The sequence below is a fragment of the Chroicocephalus ridibundus genome, chromosome 1, assembly GCF_963924245.1.
Source record: "Chroicocephalus ridibundus chromosome 1, bChrRid1.1, whole genome shotgun sequence".
In the NCBI taxonomy this organism is placed as follows: Eukaryota; Metazoa; Chordata; class Aves; order Charadriiformes; family Laridae; genus Chroicocephalus; species Chroicocephalus ridibundus.
In genome coordinates this window covers 196,135,703-196,161,316 of record NC_086284.1, presented here as the reverse complement: position 1 = coordinate 196,161,316, position 25,614 = coordinate 196,135,703, and the positions used below count along the sequence as shown (strand labels likewise).

Genomic DNA, 25,614 nt, shown 5'->3' with positions numbered 1-25,614 from the left:
CCAATGTAAGAAACTGCAGAATGAAAGGTTAAACTTCACGCTGTTTTTTTCTTTTCTCTATTAGCAGTGCACGATGGTGAACTAGCAACGTTTTCTGAAACATGCCGGCCAGCAAACTCTGCAAAACTGTGTTGAGAGAGAGAGAGAGAGGGAGAGGAAGAGAGAAAGACGGAGAAAAGGTTGGGTTTGGTACAGGGAAGTAGGAGCACATCTATAACAACATATATTAACCTTATTAAATGGTAATACATGGTGGGTTTATTTTTAGACAGTCAAGTCAGTATTTAATGGAAATGTAAGTGAAAATAATTTCAAGTATTGCTCTTGTCCAACATCATCTCTTTTTGGTTAATATGGATTGGACACCTGAACTGACGTATGAGCCAAATTGCTCATTTAGTTGCATGTTGCTTTACTGGCAATGGAGAGAGGAGATCGAGCATGATTTTCATAAACAGATTTGATAAAGGAATTATGTTTTTCCTTTGATCATTTTTTATATGAATTTCATGCAGTTTAGCTTGCTCAAGAAGTGGGATGAAAGCTTACAAGCTTAGTCTTCCCTAACAAATGAAACACAATAATGAAGCGGACTAAAGAATATTGTGCATCTTAAAATAACATAACTATTTGCAGGCCATTTCCATTGGCCAAACCTTTGCATAAAATAAAAAAGAGGAAGATGCAGAACAGTTTGACTGATGGAGCTAAGGGCGATACCTTCATGGTGTAAGATGCTGTGATGGGTCACCTGTGCCTAGACAAGTCCGTGGGTCAGCAGAAGTTCCGTTCACTCTTTCAGCTGCACTTGCAGAAATCCTGCTTAGGCCAAATTCTGTAAAATATGAAACAGCAGGAAAAAATAATAAATACCTTTTTTCTTTTAACTTTGCATCGTGAATGCTGACATCAACATTAATTACATGTATGTAGCAGAACTCCAAGCAATTCTAATTCTTCAGTATGTCAGGACAATGGTTCATTTTATTATCACTGGAGTTAGCCAGAGAAGCACCACAATAAAATTGTCTTTCTTGGCCACGTTTTTTGCAGACAACATTTTGTTGCAAACATTTTCAGATGTGGTTGGTCAGAAAATTTGCACTGGAAAGATCGTTTGTTGGAAAATGCTGATTGAAACTGAAATGCTTTTAGAAATGTGCTGTATTTTATCAGTACAACGTTGACATGTACAACATCAGTATGTACAATATTAAAAGCAAAAACATGCCATTAAAAATGAAATGTATTCAAATATACTGTTTCCCAGAAAATTCTGAGCATTCTGCTTTTCATTTTTGCCTCAGATACAACAAGATTTGTAAGTCTCTGAATTTTCCTGGGCTGAGAGCCCGTAATACAAAGTACAAAAAACCAGATACCTGAATTGTCTATTTAAAATTTTCTATGTATAATTGAAATTTTCCAAACTCAAAGGAACTTCAAAAAGCAACACGCATTGCTCACTTTTAAAATAATATTCCAAAGGAAGATTTAGTCCAGTCCTTGGCAGCAACATGAATATTACCTTCAATGCTACTCGTTGCTGAGGGATGATACAACACTGAGCCAGTGGTGATGTTTCTCTCTATATAAAATGTCATTAATATCCATTCTAGCCATGAGATAAGAGAATTTAAAGACGTTACTAAAGATGAATAAGGTATTTTATTGTAAATGTGTCCCCTGAAGCAGGAGGGAAATTGGCACAGTTAGGTGAGGTTATGAGAGGTTTGGATCCTTTCTTGTCACTCGTGGCAATTTAGGACCCATTCTTCATAGGGAGGGTGATGGGTAGAGACCCATGAACATTCTCTAGAACAATTTTAATAAAAGTAATAAGGCTGTAGCACATGTCAAATTGCACACATAAAAAGGATGCTAAAACTGTCGAGCTAAGTACTCACAGGTCACAAAATGAGGGGATAATATTTGTCCTTGCCTGCACTGAAAGACAGTCCTTAATTCCATAATTCTGTAATCATATACTTTGATCCCAGAACCACGAATCCCCAGGACCTTTACCCTTGTTCAGTGTGCAGGAGGGATCATGCACATTTCAGAACCAGCCGGTCAGCATTTTGGTTTGCCCCTGTTCTTCAGCATATCAAGACTACCAACGTGTTTCTTTGTCCAGCGGCCCTTTCAGGAGACGTGAAGGTGTTACCACCTTTGTGAGGAGGAACGCTGGAGGTACAGAGACCTTAAGACTGACAGTACCCACTAATTTGGAGCTTAGGATTCCCTTTTTGTGTGTATTTACCGTTATGCAGCACTTATGAGCTGGTCAGGGCTCAGTTCCTGTGGGCTCCAGCCGCTGCTGAAGCTGCCCAACACTTTGACAGCTCAGATCACAGGTTCCAGCTTCCGAGAGGAACGCCGCTGCAAAGAGAGGAGCGATTCCGCTTTCCTGTTATTAGCATTCCTGCCTGAAACCTTTCGTTCTCCTTCCGCAGCCCCATTTCTCAGGCATTATACGTGTTCGGATTTCTGGGGGAAAAAAAAAAACAAATGAGCAAAAAAATAGCAGTCTGAGCATCCTGTTATACCTCCCAGGCTACCTGCTTGGTCATACCATTATAAACAGGTCAGGAAGAGAGCTTGTGCTAGCGATGTGGCGCAGTGAACTTCCTTCCATCACCGAGGGCAGGAAGGCAGAGTGTGAGCCACACGTGGTACGCGAGGGCAGGTTTATACTGGTTGCACTGGCTGCTGTTTAGGATGAATCCTCCAAAGTGCTTCGCCACCCGCTCAGAGAAAACCCAAACCGACCTCCCCAGGGCCCTGCTGAAACCCCGCGTGCAGGGAATAAACCTTTCCACGCGGAGGCCATGTAAACTCACCACTCAATCAGCAGAATTATAGAAAGGTTTGTTCCCTTCAGGACCTGGGCTGAGGTGAGAGAAAATAAGAACTGGGAGCACCCATTAAACAGGAGGAGGATTCACTCTGCCGTTTCAGACACTTGGCACCCAGGTTCCTGGCTTCGAGTGGGACGGAGCCCACTCAGTGACAGCTAGGTTGCAGACAAGACTTCCAGTTTTTCCTAGCCTGGGTGATCTATTTTCTTGGTTTTAGAAGAAGATACGCTTCTAAATGTTTTTTTCCTTTCCAAGCAAATAACTATTTCAAGCAGCACGCAACAACACTTTGTTCTGCTTCTCGCATGTTTCCACACTTCGGGCACATTGGCCCAATAGCTGAAAGGCCTCGAGAAACACCTATATTCCAAACTGGAGCACAGGAAATTCCATCTTAATATGACGAAAAACTTCTTTACCCTGAGGGTGGCAGAGCACTGGAACAGGCTGCCCAGAGAGGTGGTGGAGTCTCCATCTCTGGAGACATTCAAAACCCGCCTGGACGCGTTCCTGTGCAACCTGCTGTAGGTGACCCTGCTCTGGCAGGGGGTTGGACTGGATGATCTCCAGAGGTCCCTTCCAACCCTACCATTCCGTGATTCTGTGATTCTGAGGGGTGGTACTCACCCCCCGCAGGGCAAAACCCACAGTTTAAATTTTACTTCCACCCGGGTGAGTGCAGGGAAAAGAACAGGCAAGCACAGAGAGGGCTGCACAACCTTGTCCTGGGGCGCGGGACAGGGCTGTCCCCGGGAGAGGGGCTATTTCAGTCACGGCTCCTGAGGACAGCCTGTCAGACAGATGCGTTGGCTCGTACCGAGCCGCAGTCCCACGCCGCAGGAACGGCTCCAATTGCCATAGAGCACATTAAAAACAATGCACCACAGCACGTCTGGGCTTCCCTCATCTCTCCCGCTGCCCTCCTGCCCGCAGTGCTCGCCCCCACCAACCCCCATTGCCTTTGCACCCCTCATTCCTCAACCGGCTCCGTCCCTCCTGCCACCCCCTCACACAGACCCCCAGGCACCAGCCCCTGGGCTCTCCCCCCTTCCCCTCTCCCGCCGCCTTGTTGCTGTAGTGCCTTCTCCATCCCTGTCCCTGCAGCCCCCCGCGCCTGCCCTCCCTGCACAGCCCCTCGCTGTCTTCACCCGCCTGTTCCCTGGCCTCCCCTTCCCTCCCCTCCTCGCACAGCCCCTCTCCTGCCCTCGTGCTCTTGCCTGCCTGCATTCCCCGGCCCAACTATATCATTTTATATATATATATATACACACACATATATACACACATATATACACACAATACATACATAATTATTATATATCATTATACATATAATATTTATATATAGGATCACAGAATAGAATCATAGAACCGCCTAGGTTGGAAGGGACCTTTAAGATCATCAAGTCCAACCATCAACCAAGCCAAAACCACCACTAAACCGCATCTCTAAGCACCACATCTACCTGTCTTTTAAATAACCTCCAGGGACAGTGACTCAACCTCTTCCCTGGGCAGCCTGTTCCAGTGCTTGATAACTTTCTGTCACTTGTCTGTTTTTCCCAATATCCATCCTAAACCTCCCCTGCCACAACTTGAGGCCGTTTCCTCTTGTCCTATCGCCTGTTACTTGGGAGAAGAGACCGACCCCCACCTCTCTACAACCTCCTGTCAGGTAGTTGTAGAGAGCGATAAGGTCTCCCCTCAACCTTTTCTCCAGGCTGAACAACCCCAGTTCCCTCAAACAATCCAGTTCTCTCGAAGAGTACATATAGTACGTATATAATACATATAGCTACTATATCTATAATTATAATATATATATTTTATATCTATATATGTCTCAATTTCTGTATGCTGCTTCTACGAGCCCAGGTTGAATGCAAAGTCCAAATCAGCCCGAGCAGACACGGGGTCAGCATCCTGGCACCTCAACAGGACTGCGAGGCAGACTGATGGGACAAGCTGTAGCTCTTTGCCCCAGGAGACGAGCATAACTTGTGAAAACTGCACAACACACTGTTCCTGAAAAGGATGTGTCATCACCTACATTTAACAGTGGTATCAGCAGAGCAAATGGGATAAAGCATGCACTGGAGGCATTTGAAGGAACAATTTTTCAGCTGCTTTTCTCTATGCCAGATGATTCTGTTGTCCAGTCCATCTCTCCTGGTGATGCCGTAAACAGGGAGTCACATGGGAGAAAAAGATCTTTCCCTTCATCCATGCTGGGGAAACAAAAAATGAGGTAAGTTTAATGATGACCCTGAACAAAAAGCAATCTTTGCTTGGGAATTGGAATCAGCATCCTAACTCAAAGACAATTTTTTCCCACTGATCCCCTGCAGCACACCCAGGCTACCGGGAGGGCAGATTCCAGGTCCAGATTGTAGCTTAACAACTCAGACCCATCACAAACAGTGATCAGCTTTCACTCAAAAACATGTGCATGTGGGCCGCCTTATTGCTCAGATTAGTTTTGAAAACAGCATTCCCAACAGCTGCTGGGGACATAACCAGAAGTCTATATACAACACTATATAGCAACAAGCCATGGGGCAACTGGTAATCTAGTGTATTTTGATGGTGGGGGTGTTTGGGTTGCCTTGCTTAGTGAAGCAAGTAGTGAAGAAATGAATGGCTCTGATAGTGCTTGCTGATGGGAAGAGCGTGCTGATGGGAAGAGCGTACAGATGCATCTTGGAAGAGAAGTCAAGAGGTTGACCTGGCTGCAGGGAAGCACCAGGGAAAAAATCGTCTGGGTGCAAATAAGAACGTTCCTGCACTACCAAATTCCTCCACCTTTGATTAAAAGAAGAAAAACTCACTGCCCACATTGCACAGGCACCCGGTGTCCTTCATCCATGGATCCTGAAGGTCTATTTGATTATACAGCAAGGCATGCAGCTGGGTGCAAGCGTGTGGAAGACTTTATTGTCCCTTTTGCCTACCTGAATCACACTAAAATAAGGAAGGCAAGGGGGAAAAATAAACTTTACTGAATAAAATGTCATTCCCATCCCTAGTTCTCTTTCCTTCCTACACAGCCAATACTTTTTAATCATCTTGTGCCAGTACAATGTCATGTTCTGTAATAACGGTGCGAGATGAACCTGCTTATCTTTGACAGCACAAACTATTCCTGCCAGGGCTTTGCTCAAAGCAAGCCCTTCACCACATCTCTGCAGGCTGCCCGTTTCCTCGGTGCCACTTTCTGCCACACCAAAACGATAAACTGCTTTGTACGCAGTCATGATTTAAATGCTCTTGCTTTCATATAGCTGCTCTCATCCCTCGGGAAGAATCTCGGTGTGCTTTACAAACCTTGCCAGCAGATCTACAGGCTATATATAGAAATGGTTTCACTCCCTACTGATGTACAGCCATAGGGTGACCACAGCAGCTGCTTGGAATTATATCGCGATATTGCTCAACAGGTTTGGACAGGAGGCCACTGTATTGCAAAGAAAGTAGCACGGAACTGCTGCATGCACAAAAAACGTGGGTTTTGGAAGTGCGGTTTGGATGGGGTGCTGTTTAGAGATCTTTAGTTAACCTCTTTTTTTCCCCAAAAAAAAGCATGAGAAAATAGGTAACATCTGCCAATGTGAGCTTTATATTATTCGTGGTGGTATTTGCAAATACACAGTAATTTGCATGTCCGGGTCAGGTAGTTATTAAATTATAAGTGATTTTAAAAAGTGCATGGATTTAACCCTTTGTTAATGCCTTAGTGCCAGACAGTTCTCCCATGTAGCTTAGCTAAACCTACAATTTGTCATTCCGATAAAAATATTGCTCTATTCCGTTATACACAGAGAGCAATACAGACAGCAATGCTTACTTCTATATTTAGCATTTCCTTGGGCTTTGTAACTTTTTTTTAACAGTGTCTGTTTATCAAGATTTTTTTTAAAAGGAGATCCCAGCAATATAAACAAGGGATGCAATTTATAGGGAACTAAACACAAGCAGCAGTACTAACTACGTAAATTCTCTACTTTAGTGTCTTTATTTATATCTATTTTTTAAATAGTCCATATTAACGATGATGAGAGATCTGGGTACCATATTTACTATGCACAGACTATGCAGCCATAAGGCAATGGTTTTGCCCAATCAAATGCAGAGATTTCTACTGAAAAATGTGAATTTGAAAATTACATGTCACCAGAGCTACACTGTTATATCAATCTTATGACTACTAACAATTTACTAATATATTTTTACAGCTTTTCTGGAGAGGCACGAAACACAGGTTCCTCAGGGAATATTTCTCCTGATCGAAGTACCTCTTTTGCTGATGTGAGTGACACTTAAGGGAGCATTTTAGAGAGAAAACGCTTCCCATTGCAATATATACCTTTAAATATTTATACAGTAATTTGGTGCACTTACCCATGTACTTCTTTCTGATTTATCCAGCATTTGTTCTGGTGAAGAATCGGGATGGGTTTCTTTGAACACTGCTCCATGCATTTGGAGACAGACAGACGGCGTATTTTTGAATCAAGGTCATTATCTGTAGGGTGCAGAAGAAGGCTTTGAAGGATAGGCACCCTGGGTGGTAAGGTGCCATTTTTAATCACTGCAGCCTAAACAAACAATTGCCAGTAGAAAGGTCAGGAAAAGAACAAGGCAGAACAGAGCCATTAAGGCTGAAAATCACTTTGGTTGGAATTACTTTTTTCTTGATACCATTTTCCTGAGCAGAGGTCTACCAGTTCTAAGGCTGATGTGAAAAGAATAGTAGGGGGAAGGCTTTAAAAGGATGGATTTAGCAGGTAGAGCGGAGCTGTGGCAGAGTGCACCAGGGAGGCAAACCTAGTTACACAGAAGACACAGTGGTGACGGCAAGAGAGTATTGATTAGGTGCATACTAAAGGGAGCGATGGAAAAGCAAAAGAGATGAGACCTGCTCTATAGAGATAAGCAACCATGAATTTATGTCACTTTTCTCCACGCAAACCATAGCTAACAGCTGGATATTTTAGAAGCTTTTTTCTGCCCCAAGTAAGGACCAGAAAAACTCCCTTTGGCCTACCCCAAGGTAGACACAAAAGAGCCCGTAGCTTTGTGACTGTTTTTTTCCACGCATGACTCCCGTACTATCAGGAACAGTCTGAGAAAGGACAGCGCAGGCACAAAGAGCCGGAGACAGAACAGTAAGTGCTGCAGTGAACAGTAGAATTGACCCCTCTCAATATCCAGAACAAGGATCTGCCGAGCCAGCTCCCGAGATGAGATAGGAGCCAGCGGATGGAAGCTTTATAGATGGCACGCAAGACATTATGGCCCCTACGGGAACAGCTGGTCACATACAGCACTCATGGCTATGGTTTGGTCCTTCACCGAGCTATGAAAACGCTTGCAGCTACAAAGTCCATCTTGCTGGTGCTGCAAAGGCTGACGTAACCACTGATGAATGTCTGGCTCCTTGGAGAGCTCATCAGTCCGGTGCAGCTGCTTGTGTCAGATTTTATGAGAAACAGAGACCAAATGACACCTCTGCTTTCAAACATTGTCCCCAAACCAACAGGAGTCCCTACCCCAGAGCATGCCTGAATCAATGCCAGGGCATTTAATTACTGATAGCCAATGTCGCCCATGGGGTGGGCATGCCATGGAATTGGGTTGCGGTGGAACACCCCATGAGTCACACCCAAATAGCAGAGAAAATTAAGTCCCAGCGTTGCAAGGGTTCAATCACAGCCCAAGCAGGGAAAAAAAGTAGTTTTTTCCTACCAATTTCTTCCTCCGGCTGCTGCCTTTGCCTCTTTCACACAACCATCTGCCCTGGACCAGTTTCATTTCCTGCTCCCACCATCACGTACTCAACTTCATAAAAGCAGTATTCAGTGGCCTGGCTGCAAAACATGGGAGCCAAAAGATTTGTGTCCAATTCCTAGCTGTGCTATAAGCGTGACATGGGGTAAACAGCTCCCTTTCTGTGTCTATCTCACCTTATATTCCATTTAAAACCAAGTCCTGTCCCTCCTGACTCCACCCATTTCACAGATGCCTTGGAAGCATTAAAGAGGCTTTGTCATAATGTTGTACTTCCTTTAGTATCCAGGGGGAGGAAAAACTCTTCAATAAATAACCAACTTCAATGTTGAAGGACAGAAAAGCTTTAAAACAGGATTAGGCTGCCTTCTGTAACAGGCTACCAAACAACAAAAAGGGTCCAGGATGTATTGTTTCAAAGATCGACACAATAATAGCACGTCTTTTTAGCTTACCTCATGATATTCTAAGGACAAGTCCATGATATTTTAAACACTTGGGGCAACGCTCTGTCCTAGAGCTGAATGCTTTGATGCCGCAGGCAATGTAAGTATTGCCTGAGGCGTGTATAAAGTCCTAAATATAAACCTTGGCCCATGAACTAAAATTACTAATGGAATTTGGCTCTAGCCACAGAAAGGGTTTAAAATCTCCTGTCTAAAGCCCTATTTGATCATGTTTCCTTAGCTGGTTGCCGTATACTGTATCAGATATGTGACTACTCAGATTCTTGTGCTGTGGTCACTGTATTCATTAAAATTACCGGTATTTAAGACATTATTATTAAGCCTGTATTTTTGTTTAGGAATTCCCACAGAGAAATATCAGTTTATAGGTTATACAGCATACATGCATTTAGCCCGGTACGTCGAGGAGGCATTGGCCCATGGAGCCTTGACCGTGGACAGCCGTGTTGGGTTCACTGGGCTCTCTGCGTTCAGGCCATGCCTGGAGTCACCAGTCACCCAGCGCATCCTCCTGTCAGGGGCCTGGCCCAGACACCAGATACCTAGAGATTTTTCCAGCAAAAAAACCAGAGGACATGCGTTGGAAAGCCAGACCAATAGTAGTCCTAGTGAGAGCCGCAGCAGCAATTGAGCCTTCTATTCAACCCTCGCCATGTCCCAGACCAGTAATTTTCACTCCGTCCATTTGCTCCTGTAAATCTGTTGTGAGGACAGAGGGGCCCACAAAGGACTGATATAGCTGCCTTGGGAAGTGGAATTTATATCTCTGACTGAGGTGTTAATAAGTTATATATGACAATGGCATCCAGCAAATAAGAAGCAGCTCCAAAGGAAAGGGAAAGTCAGAGTAGGGAGCAGGGCAGACGGATGCTTGAGCTGATCTTTGGTTTATGTGAGTGTGTGTGTGTGACCACCAGCACATCTCTTAAATTACATATTTAGCTAAACTCTGACTATGCACTATGTAATCCTGACATCCACCGACTGAAATCTTTTCTGAATTTCGGGGGTTTGGACTCTTTTTTGTCTTTTTTTCCCCAAGACGGAAGGGATGGTAGAATATCAAAGGAGTAAGTGCAATCCACTTTAAACAGAATAATTTAAAGAACATTTAATCGGATGTGTTTTTCTCTAGATGTGCAGAAGCATTCTGCCAAGTGCATCACAGCATCGCTGAGAGTGTTGTTTCGTCTGGTCAAGAAGTGGTCTGTCAAATCTGTGTAGGAAACATAACTGCAGTTATGACCTTGCAAGATTCCTCAGCCAAGGGGATATACTGCTCCATTTCCTCGTTCGTCTGTCTGTCAAAATCTACTCTTTCTTTAAAACAGCCTATTTAAAGTCCCTCTAACTTTTGTCAAGCATTAAAACATGCAGTACTGCATACACCGCAGACGTGCCTGGGAGCAAACGCTTCGGAAAAATAGCCAAGAAGAATCTTTGAAGTGTTTGGAGAATTTTATAATAGGAACGTGATTTTCAAAGTACAAAATGTGCTACATTTCATGCCAATTATGTGCATTTAGTGGTTTAATTTTCTTTGCCAAGCTAAATTAGGCATTTATTTTCTTTTACAGATAAACACTACAAACTGAGAGCAGCAATTGTATTTATCATCTTCATTGGGAAGTCCATCGGGAAAATTCTTCTTTCATTCTTTATTATTATTCTGAATTCCCATTTAAAGGGTACTGTTCTACATAATTATTACAGTGTCCTTATTCTGATTTTAGCCTATATTTAGATAGTACAATGTGTTAAACATGAGCTTTAATGTACTAGTTTTGAAGACAAATCTGTTCCCATAGAAGAGCTATTAAAAACAAGTATCAAAATGTTGTCAATGTATATAAAATACCAAGCAGGTCTTCAGCTAGTAAAAAATAGTGAGGAAATGAGTCAAACTACAAACTGTATGCAGTTATTTTTACAAACTATTCTAACTGTATCCCTTGTCCATACAGATCATATTCTCTATATAGGATATAGTTCTTGAGAACTGGTGGAAGTGGAAATTTCTTCATGGATGACAGTTTCTGGAGTCTCCTTAGCCCCAAGACTTTACGTATTTTCAGACGACACAGATGTTTCAATGGGCGAGGATTATCTAAAAACAATAGTGAGAGAGAAACGGTGGAAAAAAATCAATGCCATTATTCATGACTGTAAGCCAGTTCACAGTCCCCAAACTTACTCCAATAAAATTAATACCAAAATCTATTACCTTGCATCATTATTATTTTGTCACTTCTCAATAAAATACCACTCTTTTCACTTCAAAATTGTGATGATACATGCTGCTGATATTAATCAAGCTTCTTCCACCAGATATCTGCCTTTTTGGTCTTACTTTTGGAAATACACACACTGTACTCTGTCTCCAAAGCATCCAGCTGAACACCTAAACGAGGATCTTATTTAGCATAATCAATGGTAACTGACAATGTCTCCTTTCCCTAGGTGCCTGCCTTAAAAATTGCACGTTGAGCCCAGCTGTGGCACCTTCCATTTCTGCTCTATCAATAAGGCACCACAACCAGACCTCAGGATGCTTGGGCCTGCTGAGGCTTCTAAACACATACTTATTATCAGAATTTACATCAGTCAAAAGCTCAGCTTAATTTAGCCTTCCTAAACATAACAAAACCTTTCAAGGTACTTGAAATATTAGTAGTTAAGACTATCAAATTATTTTGACGTTTCCGTGACACGTAACAAAAAGGACTTCCTCTGCACTCCAGTGTAAAATACTAAAGCAAAATTAAATACAGGGTACCAGTTTTAAACATAATTATTTTGATCTTTAACAGCTGATGTTAAATCACGTTCTATTTAAAATCAAAAAAAAAGTCAAATAAAATTAATTCACGCAAAGAGAACATTTAATACATTCCCCAGCAGATTATTTTTTTTTAAGTTAAGGTGGGTGTAACCTATTGCTGGTGCCACCAATGGTGGAAAGCCCAGGCTAATGTGTAGAACTTCAGAAGTAAAGCATACATAAGAAATAGTATTCAACTACAGTATTAGTAATTGCAAGTCTAGATGTATATCACGTAAATTGGAGTTAGGACATGACGGTACACAGATTGTGATGGTACACTCACTGTCACCCCCTACCACCTTAAACATAATGGGACCTAAAACATGCTCTTATGATAATCCTTGAATGATCAGTAGACTGGAAACAGGATGGAAGTGTGAGCCATATTCCTCAATAAAAAATTTTGTGCCCCATAGCTGTGCAATGACTAGTGTCACATGAGTTAATGAGGATTTTGAGAAGTACCTCAGTGGTCTTGCTTAACTAAAAGGGCTTCTCATGCAACAGTGACATTCCTTAATTCTCACCAGGTGCATGTTTGCCATATTCCAGTCTGATTAAGTACTTTATGACCAGTGGCAATAGGTAAAAGATCTGTCTCAATGTGAGGACCGGATGACAGGCACAACCTGGTTCTTAGCTAGTACACTCTTGGACTGCTAGAACACTTTGGGTGAATGTGACCTCACATAAGCAATTAAAGTCTCCTATAACAAATCATAACATCATTAACTGGAAGTTAGATATTTACCCAATATCTGACGTATCTCTGTCCATTCTTTCTGTGTTTCTAAGACCAACTTAATTTTTGTGCATAGAGGAACATAATCCATGTAATCTATAAAAACACGAACCACTTTTCCTGCTAAATGTTTCAACCAAGGAACAGCAATAAAGTCACAGAACTGAAAGGGAAAACACATCAAGTCATAATTTCAAAATCTGTGGAGAATGCCAAAATTTTAAAGCAATTACACAAGATAATTTAAACAAAGTATTAGCATTGACCTCTAACAGTCATAAACTGACGCCTAGGTAGGTAACTTTAAAAGCCATTTTCTTCCATGCTTAACCTTTGTGATCCCTTAATTCATGTGGACACGCCTGAAGGCTAGTAATTATTATAACATTGCTGTAATTTGCAGCACTGTTTTGTTCAACAGCGATATCTCTTTGGAAACACATCTAATCCATTGGTTAGGACAGGAACAGAGATTCCAGAATCCTGCCCCATTATTTCTTAAAACTTCCTTCCTAAATCTCTAATGTATTAACTCCAATCTAAAACTAAGTCTATGTACATAATTTTCTCTATCGCAGAGTAGAAAATTAAAAATGGCTGGTTTATTTTTAGAGTGTTTTAAAAAAGGATTTTGCCAGTATATTAATCTTAATTCTGCACAATAATCTGGAATGTTTAAAGCTGGCTAATGGAAAGAGCAAAGTGAAAAGAAGGAAGGAAGGTATGTATTTACTGGATTATCCTTTATTACAGAAGAAGTCCACCCGGGGAGAATCTCATCCTCTGGAGTTGACCACACAAAAGAATTTCCAAAGATATCTTGATGCATACAGTCAAAACACATCTGCACATTATATCCGTGATTGAGCAACAGCCTCAGCATCACCTCATCATTCAAAGCATACTGAATGGCACTGGGGAAATGCGTATCATTAACCAACATAAAGTAGCAATTGACGTTTGCTCCGTAAGATAGGAGCAACCTTACAATTTCGTGGTTGCCAGCCCTCACTGCCACAAGAAGACAGTTTAAAGGATCCTTGTTTGGATTTGCCCCTGCTTTGAGCAATATTTCCGTGCAAAGAATGTCATTGTTAGAAACAGCAAAATAAAGTGCGGTTTTCCTTTCGTCATCGTAACTATTCGAAATGTGTTCAGCCAAGAGAGTATTGACATCAAACCCATTTTCAATGAGGAGCTCGAGACACTGTGAGTTCTGGCCATCTGCTGCTGAGTGAACAGGGCTTAACCCGCTTTTCTGGATTGCAGTTTGGGATGTGACCGGAATGAGATATTTCAGGGCCCTAAAAAACAGTGAATAAAACTAGTTAGGCATCACTTGCACGCATGAAGAAAATGACCCTCATCCAGCTATATGCTAAATTACCAGCTAGACACTTTACACAAGAAGATCCAAACACAGAAGCACCAGTTTTGAGCACTGTCAAATAGTGCTCAAAGCTGTTTCAGTGGTTTTCACTTAGTTCTAAGGAGTATGTTTTGCATTTTGCTTTGTTTATGCTAAAAAACACTTAAAAGTTAATTCAAACTAATGTAACAGGCACTTCTGAAATATAAATGATCTATACATTTGCAAGTTTACCAGTCTTCTTCAATGTGACCTTGTGCCACATTCTGTCTTAAAGAAAATGTAAAGTCCAAGCTTATACTCACAGGTAATGCCCCTCATAAGCCGCTTTGTGTATGGGAAGCAGTCCTGCCCTATTAGGCACATTGCCACTTCCTCCGTATTCCAAAAGAAGGGCTATGCAGTCTGGATTACCTCCTCCGGCTGCTTCAAACAGTATCGATGCACCATCATCTGCTAAGGCCTGGACATCTCCACCTTGAAGGAGGATGCAGAGCATATAATTACATCCAAAATGATTTGCAGATCATCATAAAAACAAGCCCAGAGGACTTTCCTCTTCATTTTCAGATGTATTTAAACTAAAACTTTACTAAATCAAGAAATATTTCCTGTGGTAAATTTAAAACTCAAAGGCAAAACAAGAGTTGTACAGATACAAGTTCAAATGCTCACCTGAGTGGGGTCTGCTTTGACTATTAGTGTTATACTTGAGGATTTTCAAAATTCTTGCGTATTTCAAAAATTCTTCTTTTCATTAATTAATACCAATATAATTCTGTACAAGGGAGGGTGGGGAAGGGAGTAAAGAGAAATAAAGCAGGGCAAGAAGGTCCCTCCTTGACTGAAATGGATTAGTGTCAACTCTGCCACTCCTCTCACATGCATTATGGAAAGCTGTAAGCATCCCTTAGGTTTAGCAGGAACATTCATAGATGCTTTCTTTCCTTCCAAGAAACCAAATCTTCTCATTCATCACTACTCTTTCTTTCCTTTTCCATGATCACCCTAAACTACCTCAACAACCAGGCAAGATGTATGCCAGTGCAGAGGTGTATTTCTCTTTTACCTGACTACATACCTTTATGAATAAGATGCTCCAGCACATCGCAGTGACCATACTCGGCAGCAACACCTAATGGTGTTACTCCATATCCATCCTTAAGGTTCACATTTCCACCATTCTTCAGAAGAAGAGCAACAATGTCTTTGCGTCCCTGTTTTGCAGCTTCATGCATTGCTGACCAACGTTTTACACAAGGCTGGTGGATACTACAGTTGTGTTTAATCAGCGTGGATGCCATTTCAAAGGAGCCCCTTCTTATAGCTTGAAGATATTTTAAAAAGGAAGAAAATAATACGATTACATTTTCAGGTATGTTGCCTTGAAAGTTAAAGACATCTAGTAAGTTTAGAAAAGCTTTTCCTTGTGCACTGATATGAGGAAATTAAAAAGATTTCCAGTCCTAGAAATGTGGGCATCCATTTTACTGGTAAATAAATGGTAATGTCAGCTGCTCGGGAAATCAAGGTAAACCAACACAAGCTGGAAAATATGTCAGTTTGGAGCACAAAGGGCAAAAGCAGCACCACTTCGATTCTGAGAAAGCAGAAGCAGGTGCAACACAAGGAAAAGCAACAATAACAATAACATAATATTCAATACGGTTCTTACTTCTGAAGTTGGTGCAAACATAACAATGTCCCCAGAAAATTCCACTTGTGACTTTGTCACCTGGTAACTCTAATCCTAGCGTGTACTCAGTGGCTGTTGTCAGACGAAGTACAGTTGACATCTGTCACACTTAAAGGGCACATTCTGCCCTTTTGAGGTTCAGGATTTGAAATATTCATGGGTAACTACATCTGCAACTTATTTACACAGAAAATAGTGATCCTGAGTAAAAGTCTAATTTTACTTCTGAACTACCCTTTGGAATAGCTGATCTCTCCACTGACTGGTGGGGCAGCTGAGGGAGATGAGCATGACAGGGTGAGAAAATTTAACTTTTGTCAATGTCCCATTATACAAGTAAGAAGGTTTTTAAGAGGCAACAGTCTTCATAATGATCCACAATTGCTTTGAAGTAGAGTATTACCAAATGTACACGGAAGCAGAAACCATCCCACTAGCCAGATCCTTATTCAGAATTTGCCTTTGTACTGAACAGCCCTTTAATCCAGAGCTCAAATTAAAAGGAGTAACTAAATCATGAGTATCATCTATTAAGCGTTAAGCACCTGATCCTCGATTTCCCTAGACTAAGCTTGAAATGTATGATGCACAACAATATCTACACCCACATTTTCAGCGTCAAGTGACACAAAAACATAGAAAGCATCACATAAACAATACATAGCTGACAAACCACATTTTCAGGAGTTTGTATAAAGAGATATTTAGGAAAAAAAATTGTCATTATAAGGGGGAAAGACCCTTTTCATAAGCTCTAGTTACTCTTTGCAGGATTCACTAAAAGCAAAGGCTGAAAATAGCTTAAAAGTTTCACAGTCTTACAATTATTCAAAAGAGCTGAAACAACACAAAGCAGAGGAATCCTCTGGAAATACCTCAAGGCCTTAAAACGTTAATACAGTAATTGCATCTTATGAAAGTTAACAAAAATTCAGAGAACTGAATATCTTAATACTGATAATTGTATCAAATATTGTATGTTCTTATATTGCATTAATTTCATAGATTCTCTTCAGAACGGAGATGTTTCGACATTCAACAGAAGATAAAAGTTCATACAGCTAAATTACTCATGTATAGTAAAGTTCATTTAAGTCTTCCAATAGCATAAAATCTTCCAAAGGAATCACCTTTCTTTAGATTGGGGTATTAGTTCGAAATGCAGTTGAAGTTCATTTTCAGTGCAAGAGGGGAAGGAAATAAGACGGGAGATTTTGAAACTGAAAATACCTGTCTACTCCCAAAGAAATCATCTGATAAAATTAAAAATCTCCAATACCTCCAGACCTCCAGAAAAGTTACATTCAAGTTAAAGCAACACCTTATTCTTGCATCATACTTTTACCTTAAGACGGTCAAACAGAACCAGGTTGCTAAAGGTCTTACAGCACCTCAAGATACCAAGAAAGTGCCTTGAACAAAAAAATAGATCCCATTTTCTCAGGAGCAGCTCAGCAATCACCTAAAGCATCAGGAGCATGTTTAAGAGCAGCTCAGTGATCACCTAAAGCATCATGAGTGCTGAACTGAACACTGGGTACATTTCATCAAGTGCCGGGCATTCAGTTTCATCTAAAAAGATGACCAGCACCTAAACCACACAAGCCAACAGGAGTAGTTGGGCAAGTACTTCGCAGAGGGGAAATGCTGCCATTCACTTTGTTTAAAACCATGGAGAGGAGGCAATTACCAATGAGAAGTGGAGTTTCTCCTTTGTCATTTGTGGTATTGGGCCAAACACCCTTTTCCAATAACGTTCGTACATTTTCCACAAAGCCAGCTTTTGCTGCCAAAGTTAATGGCGTTTCTCCATCGCATGTTTTATATTCCCACATTGTTTTATAAGATGCTAGAGGTAAGAAAGTAAGAAAAGATAAAACAAAATTAAAGTGCGAGGCTATTAAGACATACACGTGTACCAGAAATCCTTAAACACTAAGTCTTCATGAAAATTACTTATAATTACGTTTAACTTAACCTAACTGGTACTGCCAACCACACTGAATAGTGCACAGTAAGTTTTGCTCTGTCTGTAGGTTTCTGAACAAAACATTAAAAATTGCCCAAGTTCTACGCTGGTGTAAATTGATGCCACTTTCCCAAAAAGAAATTTTGCCTGAATACTTATACAACATAAGCAAAATGCTCCAAGGAAGATTTGATCATACTTTTTTTAGTAAACAGTTCTAGCCTGTGGTTGTGGATGGTTGCTTATTGCTCTATGTTTCTTTGGTACTCCCCTTATCTTGTGGGATATTTTTGTCTTACTCACCATCTAAAATGATTTCAAGTATTTGCTGAATTGGCTGAGCTGCAGCCTCATGCAGTGGAAACCACCCTCTTTCATCAGCTTCATCCAAAGCATATTTCTGTTTCACAAGTTCTTGGAGCCCAAATACATGACCTTAAAAAATCCAACAGATAAAGGAGATGCAGTTGGAAAAATAACATATGGAAAGCTCATTTTTCCAAACGGACTATTTTATTTTAGGGTTTTACCTTGCTTTATGGATGTTACAATTTTCCTATTTTCCTCACTAGGCGGTACAAAACTATCAAAAAAAGAGCAGAAAATAGAAAATATAAACAGGAAGTAGGTGCATTATATTATTTATTCAATGTTTTCCTTTAGGTTCTCATCTCAGACAACCTTCCTTTGAATACACCAGCTACAATCTTGATTGACCTCCTAAATTACACCTGTTCTGTGGACATTCAGAATACTCGAAGTTCTCGAGCTAAGCGCAACTTGTGCTGCAGGCTGACCTGATAAAACTCCTAATTTGGTAAAGAATTCTGACCTGAACTAAAAATCTGTATTTGCCCCACGCTATAGAAATAAAGCCTTCAGATTCATAAATGTTTTTAGGAAGAACAAAATCAACATTTGTATTTTGTTTACTCTTTTCAATCATTGCTTCAGACAGTGCTTTACTGAGAAAGAAGGTTAAGAGTCAAACTAAGAACTGTTTTAAGTATGATACAAGGCACTAAATATCAATGTCTCAAAACACTGTTAAAATATGGCATAATCTCTAACACACACTGAATTGACAGTACCTGTCATTATAGCTGGAAGACACTGGTGGTTTGGCCCCATTTGATTCTTGAATGCTAAGCTGTATGGCATACTCAGTGAGCAGATCTTCAACCAAATCTTCTCTTTCATCCATCATTTTTTATGGTGAGCTGTAATGATGATTTCAAAATACATACAGAAACATACTGTAAGGATCATATCTTGCTTAAGGTATTTTTTATAATAAAATCAGGTGTTTCCATAAATTTCTTTTAATTTAATAATGTTTTGGTGAGTTTATTCCTAGTTAAAAATGATGGAATTTCCGTTTAAAAATGGTGAAGAAAACAACCCTGGAAACATTTATTACTAGACATGCCATGTAGGATAAGCTCTTTTTATTGTTCACACACTACATTTGTCATCTACAGACAAATACTGGACAATTTGTGAACCATAATCGAAAGCTGTGACCATCAAGTCAGTGAATATATGATTTCCATACAAGCATCAATAATGAACCGTTATCACCACATGAATGATTCCTATCAAACACAGGCATACACAAGGAATTCATGAACATAAACACATATACATTTAAAAATTACAGACACAAAAAAGAAAAACACTCAATTTTTTTCAGAATTATTCTCAGAGAGGGTCTGCAGTCAGAATGAAACACGTCAGTTCTAAGGGTGATCACACATTGTACTTATTCAGGATTTACACAAACATCAAATTATTTCAGAGAAGCTCCAAACTAACTTGACTCTTTTGCATGGCGAAAGAGCATTTTTTCCCCCTTCCTCCACCCAGGGTGGCACTGGCAGCAGATACAAGATGGATCCACCAATCAGTGCCACCTGGACACAGGATTTCATTATGTGAAAGCCCACAGGATGTCACTACGGTTTAGGTGGTGACACGTCATCCAGTTCTGAATTGAGAACAACTTTACTATCTTTCAATAGTTAAAGGGGGGCTTTAAGAAAGATGGCGACAGACTTTTTAGCAGGGCCTGTTGTGATAGGACAGGGGTAATGGTTTTAAACTGAAAGAGGGTAGATTCAGGCTAGATATAAGGAAGAACTCTTTTATGGTAAGTGTGGTGAAACACTGGCACAGGTTGCCCAGAGAGGTGGTAGATGCCTCATCCCTGGAAACATTCAAGCTCAGGTTGGACAGGGCTCTGAGCAACCTGATCTAGTTGAAGACGTCCCTGCTTATTCCAGGAGAGGCTGGACTAGATGACCTTTAAAGGTCCCTTCCAACTCAAAGCATTCAATGATTCTATGATTCCATGAAAAGTTTTCAGCTGCAACCTGTATTCACCTCTCCTCTCCTGAAGCGGATGGGGATGTTTTCTCAAACGAAAAATAAGGGATTTGAGACTAACAATACCAAATTCAAAACCTACTTTATGTTAATATCATAATGTACAAGATTTTTGGACTTCACGGAGAGGTAGTTGTACAAGAAAACATTAAAATGGTTTGTGTAACTAATTATCACTTTTAATGATCGTTAATATAGTTAAAACAACCCCAAACAACCACAAACCACAAATACTTGCAAATCTTGCTTTATTTTTACACTGCCAAGGCATGATCTAGCAAAGCAGAGTAAGGACTTTGGAGTCTCTACACTACTTCTGCAGCCATGAAGTTTAATGGACATTCACAGAGTTCAGTACACAAGCCATGCAGCTATTATTTTCAAGGTGTGAGAGTAGTTGGAAGGCTCAGTGGATTAGTAACAGAGTATGTCAAACCTTTTAACTATAGTCACCAGCTTAAATTCAATCTGATCATATCACCAACTTTAACTGTGGCTTATGATCCCTATGCTTTTTTCTAGTGATATCACATCAACTGAACGCCTTGCTAGTAATTATAACTGTAAGGTCAGGAATGTTGCTCTTTTCATCTTCCTGTAGGTTCTTGAAGTGTAAAATGTAGCATTTATATATCGTAAAAGATATACAAGCAACAAAAACTTAAGTTAATATATGCCTAGCTGTACGTACCCAAGGTTCTACAAGTGGGCTTTGTGTTTTGACAAAGTTTCTCTGATTCAACCTTAGTGGCTTAATGCGTTTGTCCTTTAACCAGACTGGAGACACCAGATACTGAATTATTTTTTTAAAAAAGTTTTAAACTACTGCTCTCACAGTTCACGCAGTAACGTACTGTATCTACCACACAGAACACTTATCATCATCAAAGTGCTGCACAAATATTAAACAATTATACTAAGCATCTGTGGTATGTTTCTCACAGAACGATCACTGTGGGGTGTCCTAGTCATTTTGCAAATAGAGAAGGAACATTGTAGAAATTATTTGGATGCCATCTTCTAAAAATGATCTTCAAGGGAAGACTAATTTCTGCATTGTTCCTGTAAATTACCATTATAATCCCATTCACAAACAGTTGACTACTTAGTATACTATGATAAAGCTTGCAAACCAAAATTAAATTAGTAATGGCTTAGAGTGAGAATGACTCAGAAGCTAAAGGTCTCCTGGATTCAGATTCCCACATAATGCAGTTTCCCACCTCTTTCAATATGTACCGGAACCATGGACCAGGTTTTTAACTGCAAGGATGGACAATCTGAAGGAAAGCGGAAAAAATTTCCACTTCAGTCCCATCTTCTTTGAAGGAAAAAATATAGAACTTTGGTCTTGACTGTCACTTCTGACTGCAAAAAACCTTCCACAAATAATAATAAAGAAATATTCATGAATATATTCATGAATATATTTTCTTTTGGAGCTTAGAAGAATAAACCTTTATGTTGTTCATAAAAGACAACACTTTTCTGAAGGGTTCTTTGTTCCTTTGTTTTGTGTCCCCAATCAAGGCTTCAGCATAACAGTCCAAAAGAACATTCCACACATTAATTTAGACTGATGAACTGGTCAGCACAATGCAGACACACGTACCAAAATTTTTCACATGCTACCTCATGTTAAATCTGCTGCACATCATATCAATGCTTAGAAGTTCTCAAAGTTATGTCCTGACATACTGAAGTTCAGGTAGAACTCCTCATGCAAAAATGATTTCTGAAATTACCAAGAACGCTGACTGACTGATGTCATGTTAGACAGGACAGACAATACGAACTTCTCCGTAATTCTAAAAAACAATGGTGACAACATTCTGAAACTCGTATGATCAAAACAAGCTTAGGAAAGCCTACCAAGTTTGTTGCAGCAGTAAGAAATTAGTAAGAAGTTGAGGTTTTTTTTTAAATATAGTTTGCTTTATGCGCAAAGGAAGGTATCCCATCCCACGCCAAACTTCCAAGGCGCAATACAAAACACAGCAACTTCAAAAAGCTACACAAAACAAAGCAGCTGACCACCTTTTTTTTTTCCAAATGCTGCCACAGGTTTCTTATTAACCAGAGTGTAAGATTCTCATCATCAATAAGGCCATGAAACCAAGCCTTTCGTCCTCATCTCCTGTTGGCAATGCACTTTGTTGACAGGCAGGAGAATTCTGAGTCAAGGTTCTTTTGTGCGTTTATCTTCACTAATTCTAATTCTGATGGCACCTTAAAGCTTCCATTATTTAACCCTCAAATATACACTCTTCTTAAGAGTGACACACCTTTTAGACAGCAAAGACAAAATCTCTCTTAGACTAGCAGTTTTAAAAGAATAAATTACACCGGCAGCTGGGAGGTGCTCCTAATGAGACTAAACAGTTAATTTACTAAGATAATTTAAGGAAAAACGTGTAACATTCATAATCTCGTTTCCTCCACAACATCTTAAAGGCAAACACCTTCCTTTCTTCACACCTTTTGTTTTGAAAACCCTCCATTTGAAGACTTGATGCCATTGCGGAAATTTTTGAAGCATCTCTTTAATGAGTCACGATCATTCTTTCAGATCCACACAGATGGACGTTCATGCCCTGCAAGCCCTATTGAAGTTGCTGTCCTTAGGAGAACTGAGACTGAAAATTATTATACTACAGCCCATCATATTATATTTACCCCAGAACCTGAACCAAAAAGACTCCTGAGGACATATTAGCCTTAGATTAGACCCTCACATTGTCAAGTCTCTAAAAAAAGGCTTTTTTTATATATTACAGTATCTTTATGAAGATGTTCACATAGGATTTAGTCCTGTAACTTGATCAATGCCCTCCAACATCACTGATTCCAAGAAGAGTTAAGAGCACAGAGCATCTTGCAGGACAGTCATTTAGTAAGAAAATCCTTTCATTTTTGGAAAAAAATGTATTGCCTTTCTACCTCCCCTTTATCTCCAAAAGAAATCAGTTTACAGGTCATCATAGAAACTTGTTTTCCTTTTTCTGGTAATACAACATCCATACCCGTTTGGTCAGCTATCTCCTGCTTTGCTGTATTCCCCCAAACTGTGTTGCCACAGGCAACACAGAGCTCTGCTTGAACACAGACTTAACCAGAAAGGTCTTAGGTAAGGAGTATTTCAGAATTGTTGTGTGCACTGTTTTCAAATTATCTTAAACCACAAAAATTAATAATATATTATAAAATGAGAAAGTTAGTAAGGCAGCAAGTGACTGTGACATGGCAGAGTAAGTATAAGGCAAACAGCTCACCACACCACAAATGCTGGACACATTGCCAGGGGTCTATACGTGCTTTGAGAGCCTGATTTGCTATATCACTGCTGGTAATACACTGTGCTGAGGTGACAAGGTACGACTGAAGCACGGATGTTCCACTAGGATCACTGTGGAATATAACAGCATGGCTGGTACACCGAGCAGCAGCAGAGACGGCCCTGCTACATTACGTGATGTAGCAATGAAAAAGCTAAAAAGCTCAGCTGCAAAATCTTCTGTTCAAGAATGGAAGGTTTGCAATTACAGACCTAGGCACTAGATCACTAGAAACAATTGCAAATGCTTTCTCTAGACAAGTTTTAGTGTTTGTATTACAAAGAATATTTTCCTTCAGCAACATTTGGAATAGTCTGAATTTTTTCTGATATTTTTTCCATTTATGCCTGAAAAAATAAAGAGATTATTTCTTGCTGTTTTCCATAAAAGAAAAAAAAAGTTTTGCTCTCTTAAATTATGTTACTGGGTTTTCATTGAAAAAAATCTGAACTACTTGCTAATCATGGAAGTTGCATCTCTCCTTGGAAAGAAGCGTATCGAGCATTCACCACTCTTAAACACATAGGTATAAAGTTAACGTTATGTGAGTGTTAATGTTATTCTAATTTCTTATCCTTAAAATAAACTAGACAATCCTAGCTTTACTCTCTATAAATAGAAGGCCCTTAGGCATGCAAAGAGGTTATTCATAGCAATAAAATAATTAATAGCAATCTAAATTTGGACTCAGTCTATTAAATGTTACAGTTTTAAACTATTTCACTGTTAGTCTAATTGGCGAGCATAACACATATTCTCACCTTTTCAACCCATTATCTTGCCACTGTTACTCTGGGGCCTGCATTTTGAACAGCCAGGAATGGTGCCCTGCAAGCTGATGTGTCCTGTGATACTTCTAAAATTAAATACGCAGTTGCTAGATAAAATAAGGACTGACCTTGTACAACTGTAACATAAGCAGACTTGACCCACAGGAAAGTATTACACATGACTTCTCTAAAATCTCGTCAAATGTAACACGAGGTCTGGACGATATAATAAGACCATCTGTGCCCTCATTGGTTCAACAACTCTCATTAAGAAAATAAATTATTTGCCAACTTAATCTCAAGGGCTACATTAACAAAATCTGGTAACATATTTACATAAACTAAAACAAATCTGAGAAGGCTTAGCCTTCAACCAGTTGTAGATCCTGCCATACTACATCACAAAACACTAATATCTCTCTCAGGCCAATATGATGCAAAACTTTACAGGTTCAATGACAGCCAATTATAGTACTTATTTTACTAGATTTAGTAACTTGAAATTGGCCAAAGAAGAAGGTGGCACAGCACCACAAACAGCAGTGATGCAAAACCTGAACAACCCAGCAGTAACATCAAGAATATCAATATCCAGTAAGCTGAACCACAAACCTGGGATGAGGAAGAAGCTGGAATTTTTTTCTCTAGCTAGACATACATGTCACTGATGTGACACCTCTGTCTTCTTTTGGTTTTAACCAATTAGTTACTATCTTTATTTAGCAAAACGAACAGACAAAAAGGGAACATAACAAATTGAAACAACAAACTTCCAACTTATCTTTAATTGTTCTGATGAAATGAAATTGTACACTGTGAACTCTTCCATACCCCATGATTCACTTGCATTTATAGAACCATAAAACTGCAAGCTTAACTAAGGCACTACGTGCATCTCATCTTTGGACACAAGATCAAGAAAACCATTTAATGATGATAAATAATATTCATTGGAACTTCTTTTGCCAGTGTGACCTACTAAGTGTGGTGAGCCTCCAAAAAAAAGCCAGTACAACAGAAGCAGACAAACAGTACTCCACTGTTAGCCAAGAGCTGGTAAGAACAGAAATATATTCTTATACAATAAAAATATCTAAAATACATACTTATAATATATATAAAGAACATATAATTTTAAATTGCTTACCTTGATTTTTTTAATTTCCTTTACATAACAAGAATGTTATCAGAACTATCCATATTACAAGCATGGCAATGTTTTGCTTTTCAGGTCTCTTCAATACTATTTTGCATTACTATCTAAATAGTGTCTGATTCTGGTCTCACTTAGTTACTACTTATAAATCCATCAGTCAATTACGCTCCATGCAGGTAAAGGCAGAGTAAATAAGACTCCTGTCCAGATATCAAATCATATGGCAATTTACAAGACCTCACAGTGAGATAAA

General features: G+C 39.8%; 1 protein-coding gene across 1 annotated transcript; it reads right to left on the bottom strand.

The window, feature by feature from the left end:
- Positions 1-10,217: 10,217 nt before the first annotated feature.
- Positions 10,218-24,282, bottom strand: ASB15 (ankyrin repeat and SOCS box containing 15). The gene is made up of 10 exons (XM_063323295.1): positions 24,197-24,282; positions 18,807-18,935; positions 18,246-18,298; positions 18,019-18,150; positions 17,437-17,595; positions 15,132-15,377; positions 14,356-14,527; positions 13,415-13,985; positions 12,691-12,844; positions 10,218-11,222 (listed from the first exon to the last, which is right to left on the bottom strand). Exons 2-10 carry the CDS (start codon positions 18,920-18,922, stop codon positions 11,050-11,052), a joined length of 1,776 nt encoding a protein of 591 aa, XP_063179365.1. The 5' UTR covers positions 18,923-18,935; positions 24,197-24,282; the 3' UTR covers positions 10,218-11,049.
- Positions 24,283-25,614: the final 1,332 nt, after the last annotated feature.

Bases quoted from the DNA above. Each gene is read 5' to 3' on its own strand.
- ASB15 (XM_063323295.1), bottom strand. From the start codon at position 18,922: ATGATGGATGAAAGAGAAGATTTGGTTGAAGATCTGCTCACTGAGTAT. The intron at 18,299-18,806 runs GTACTGTCAATT...TTTTTTTGATAG, and splicing joins TCTTCCAGCTATAATGACAG to TTTTGTACCGCCTAGTGAGG. The intron at 15,378-17,436 runs GTAATTGCCTCC...AATATCTTCAAG, and splicing joins AGAAACTCCACTTCTCATTG to CTATAAGAAGGGGCTCCTTT.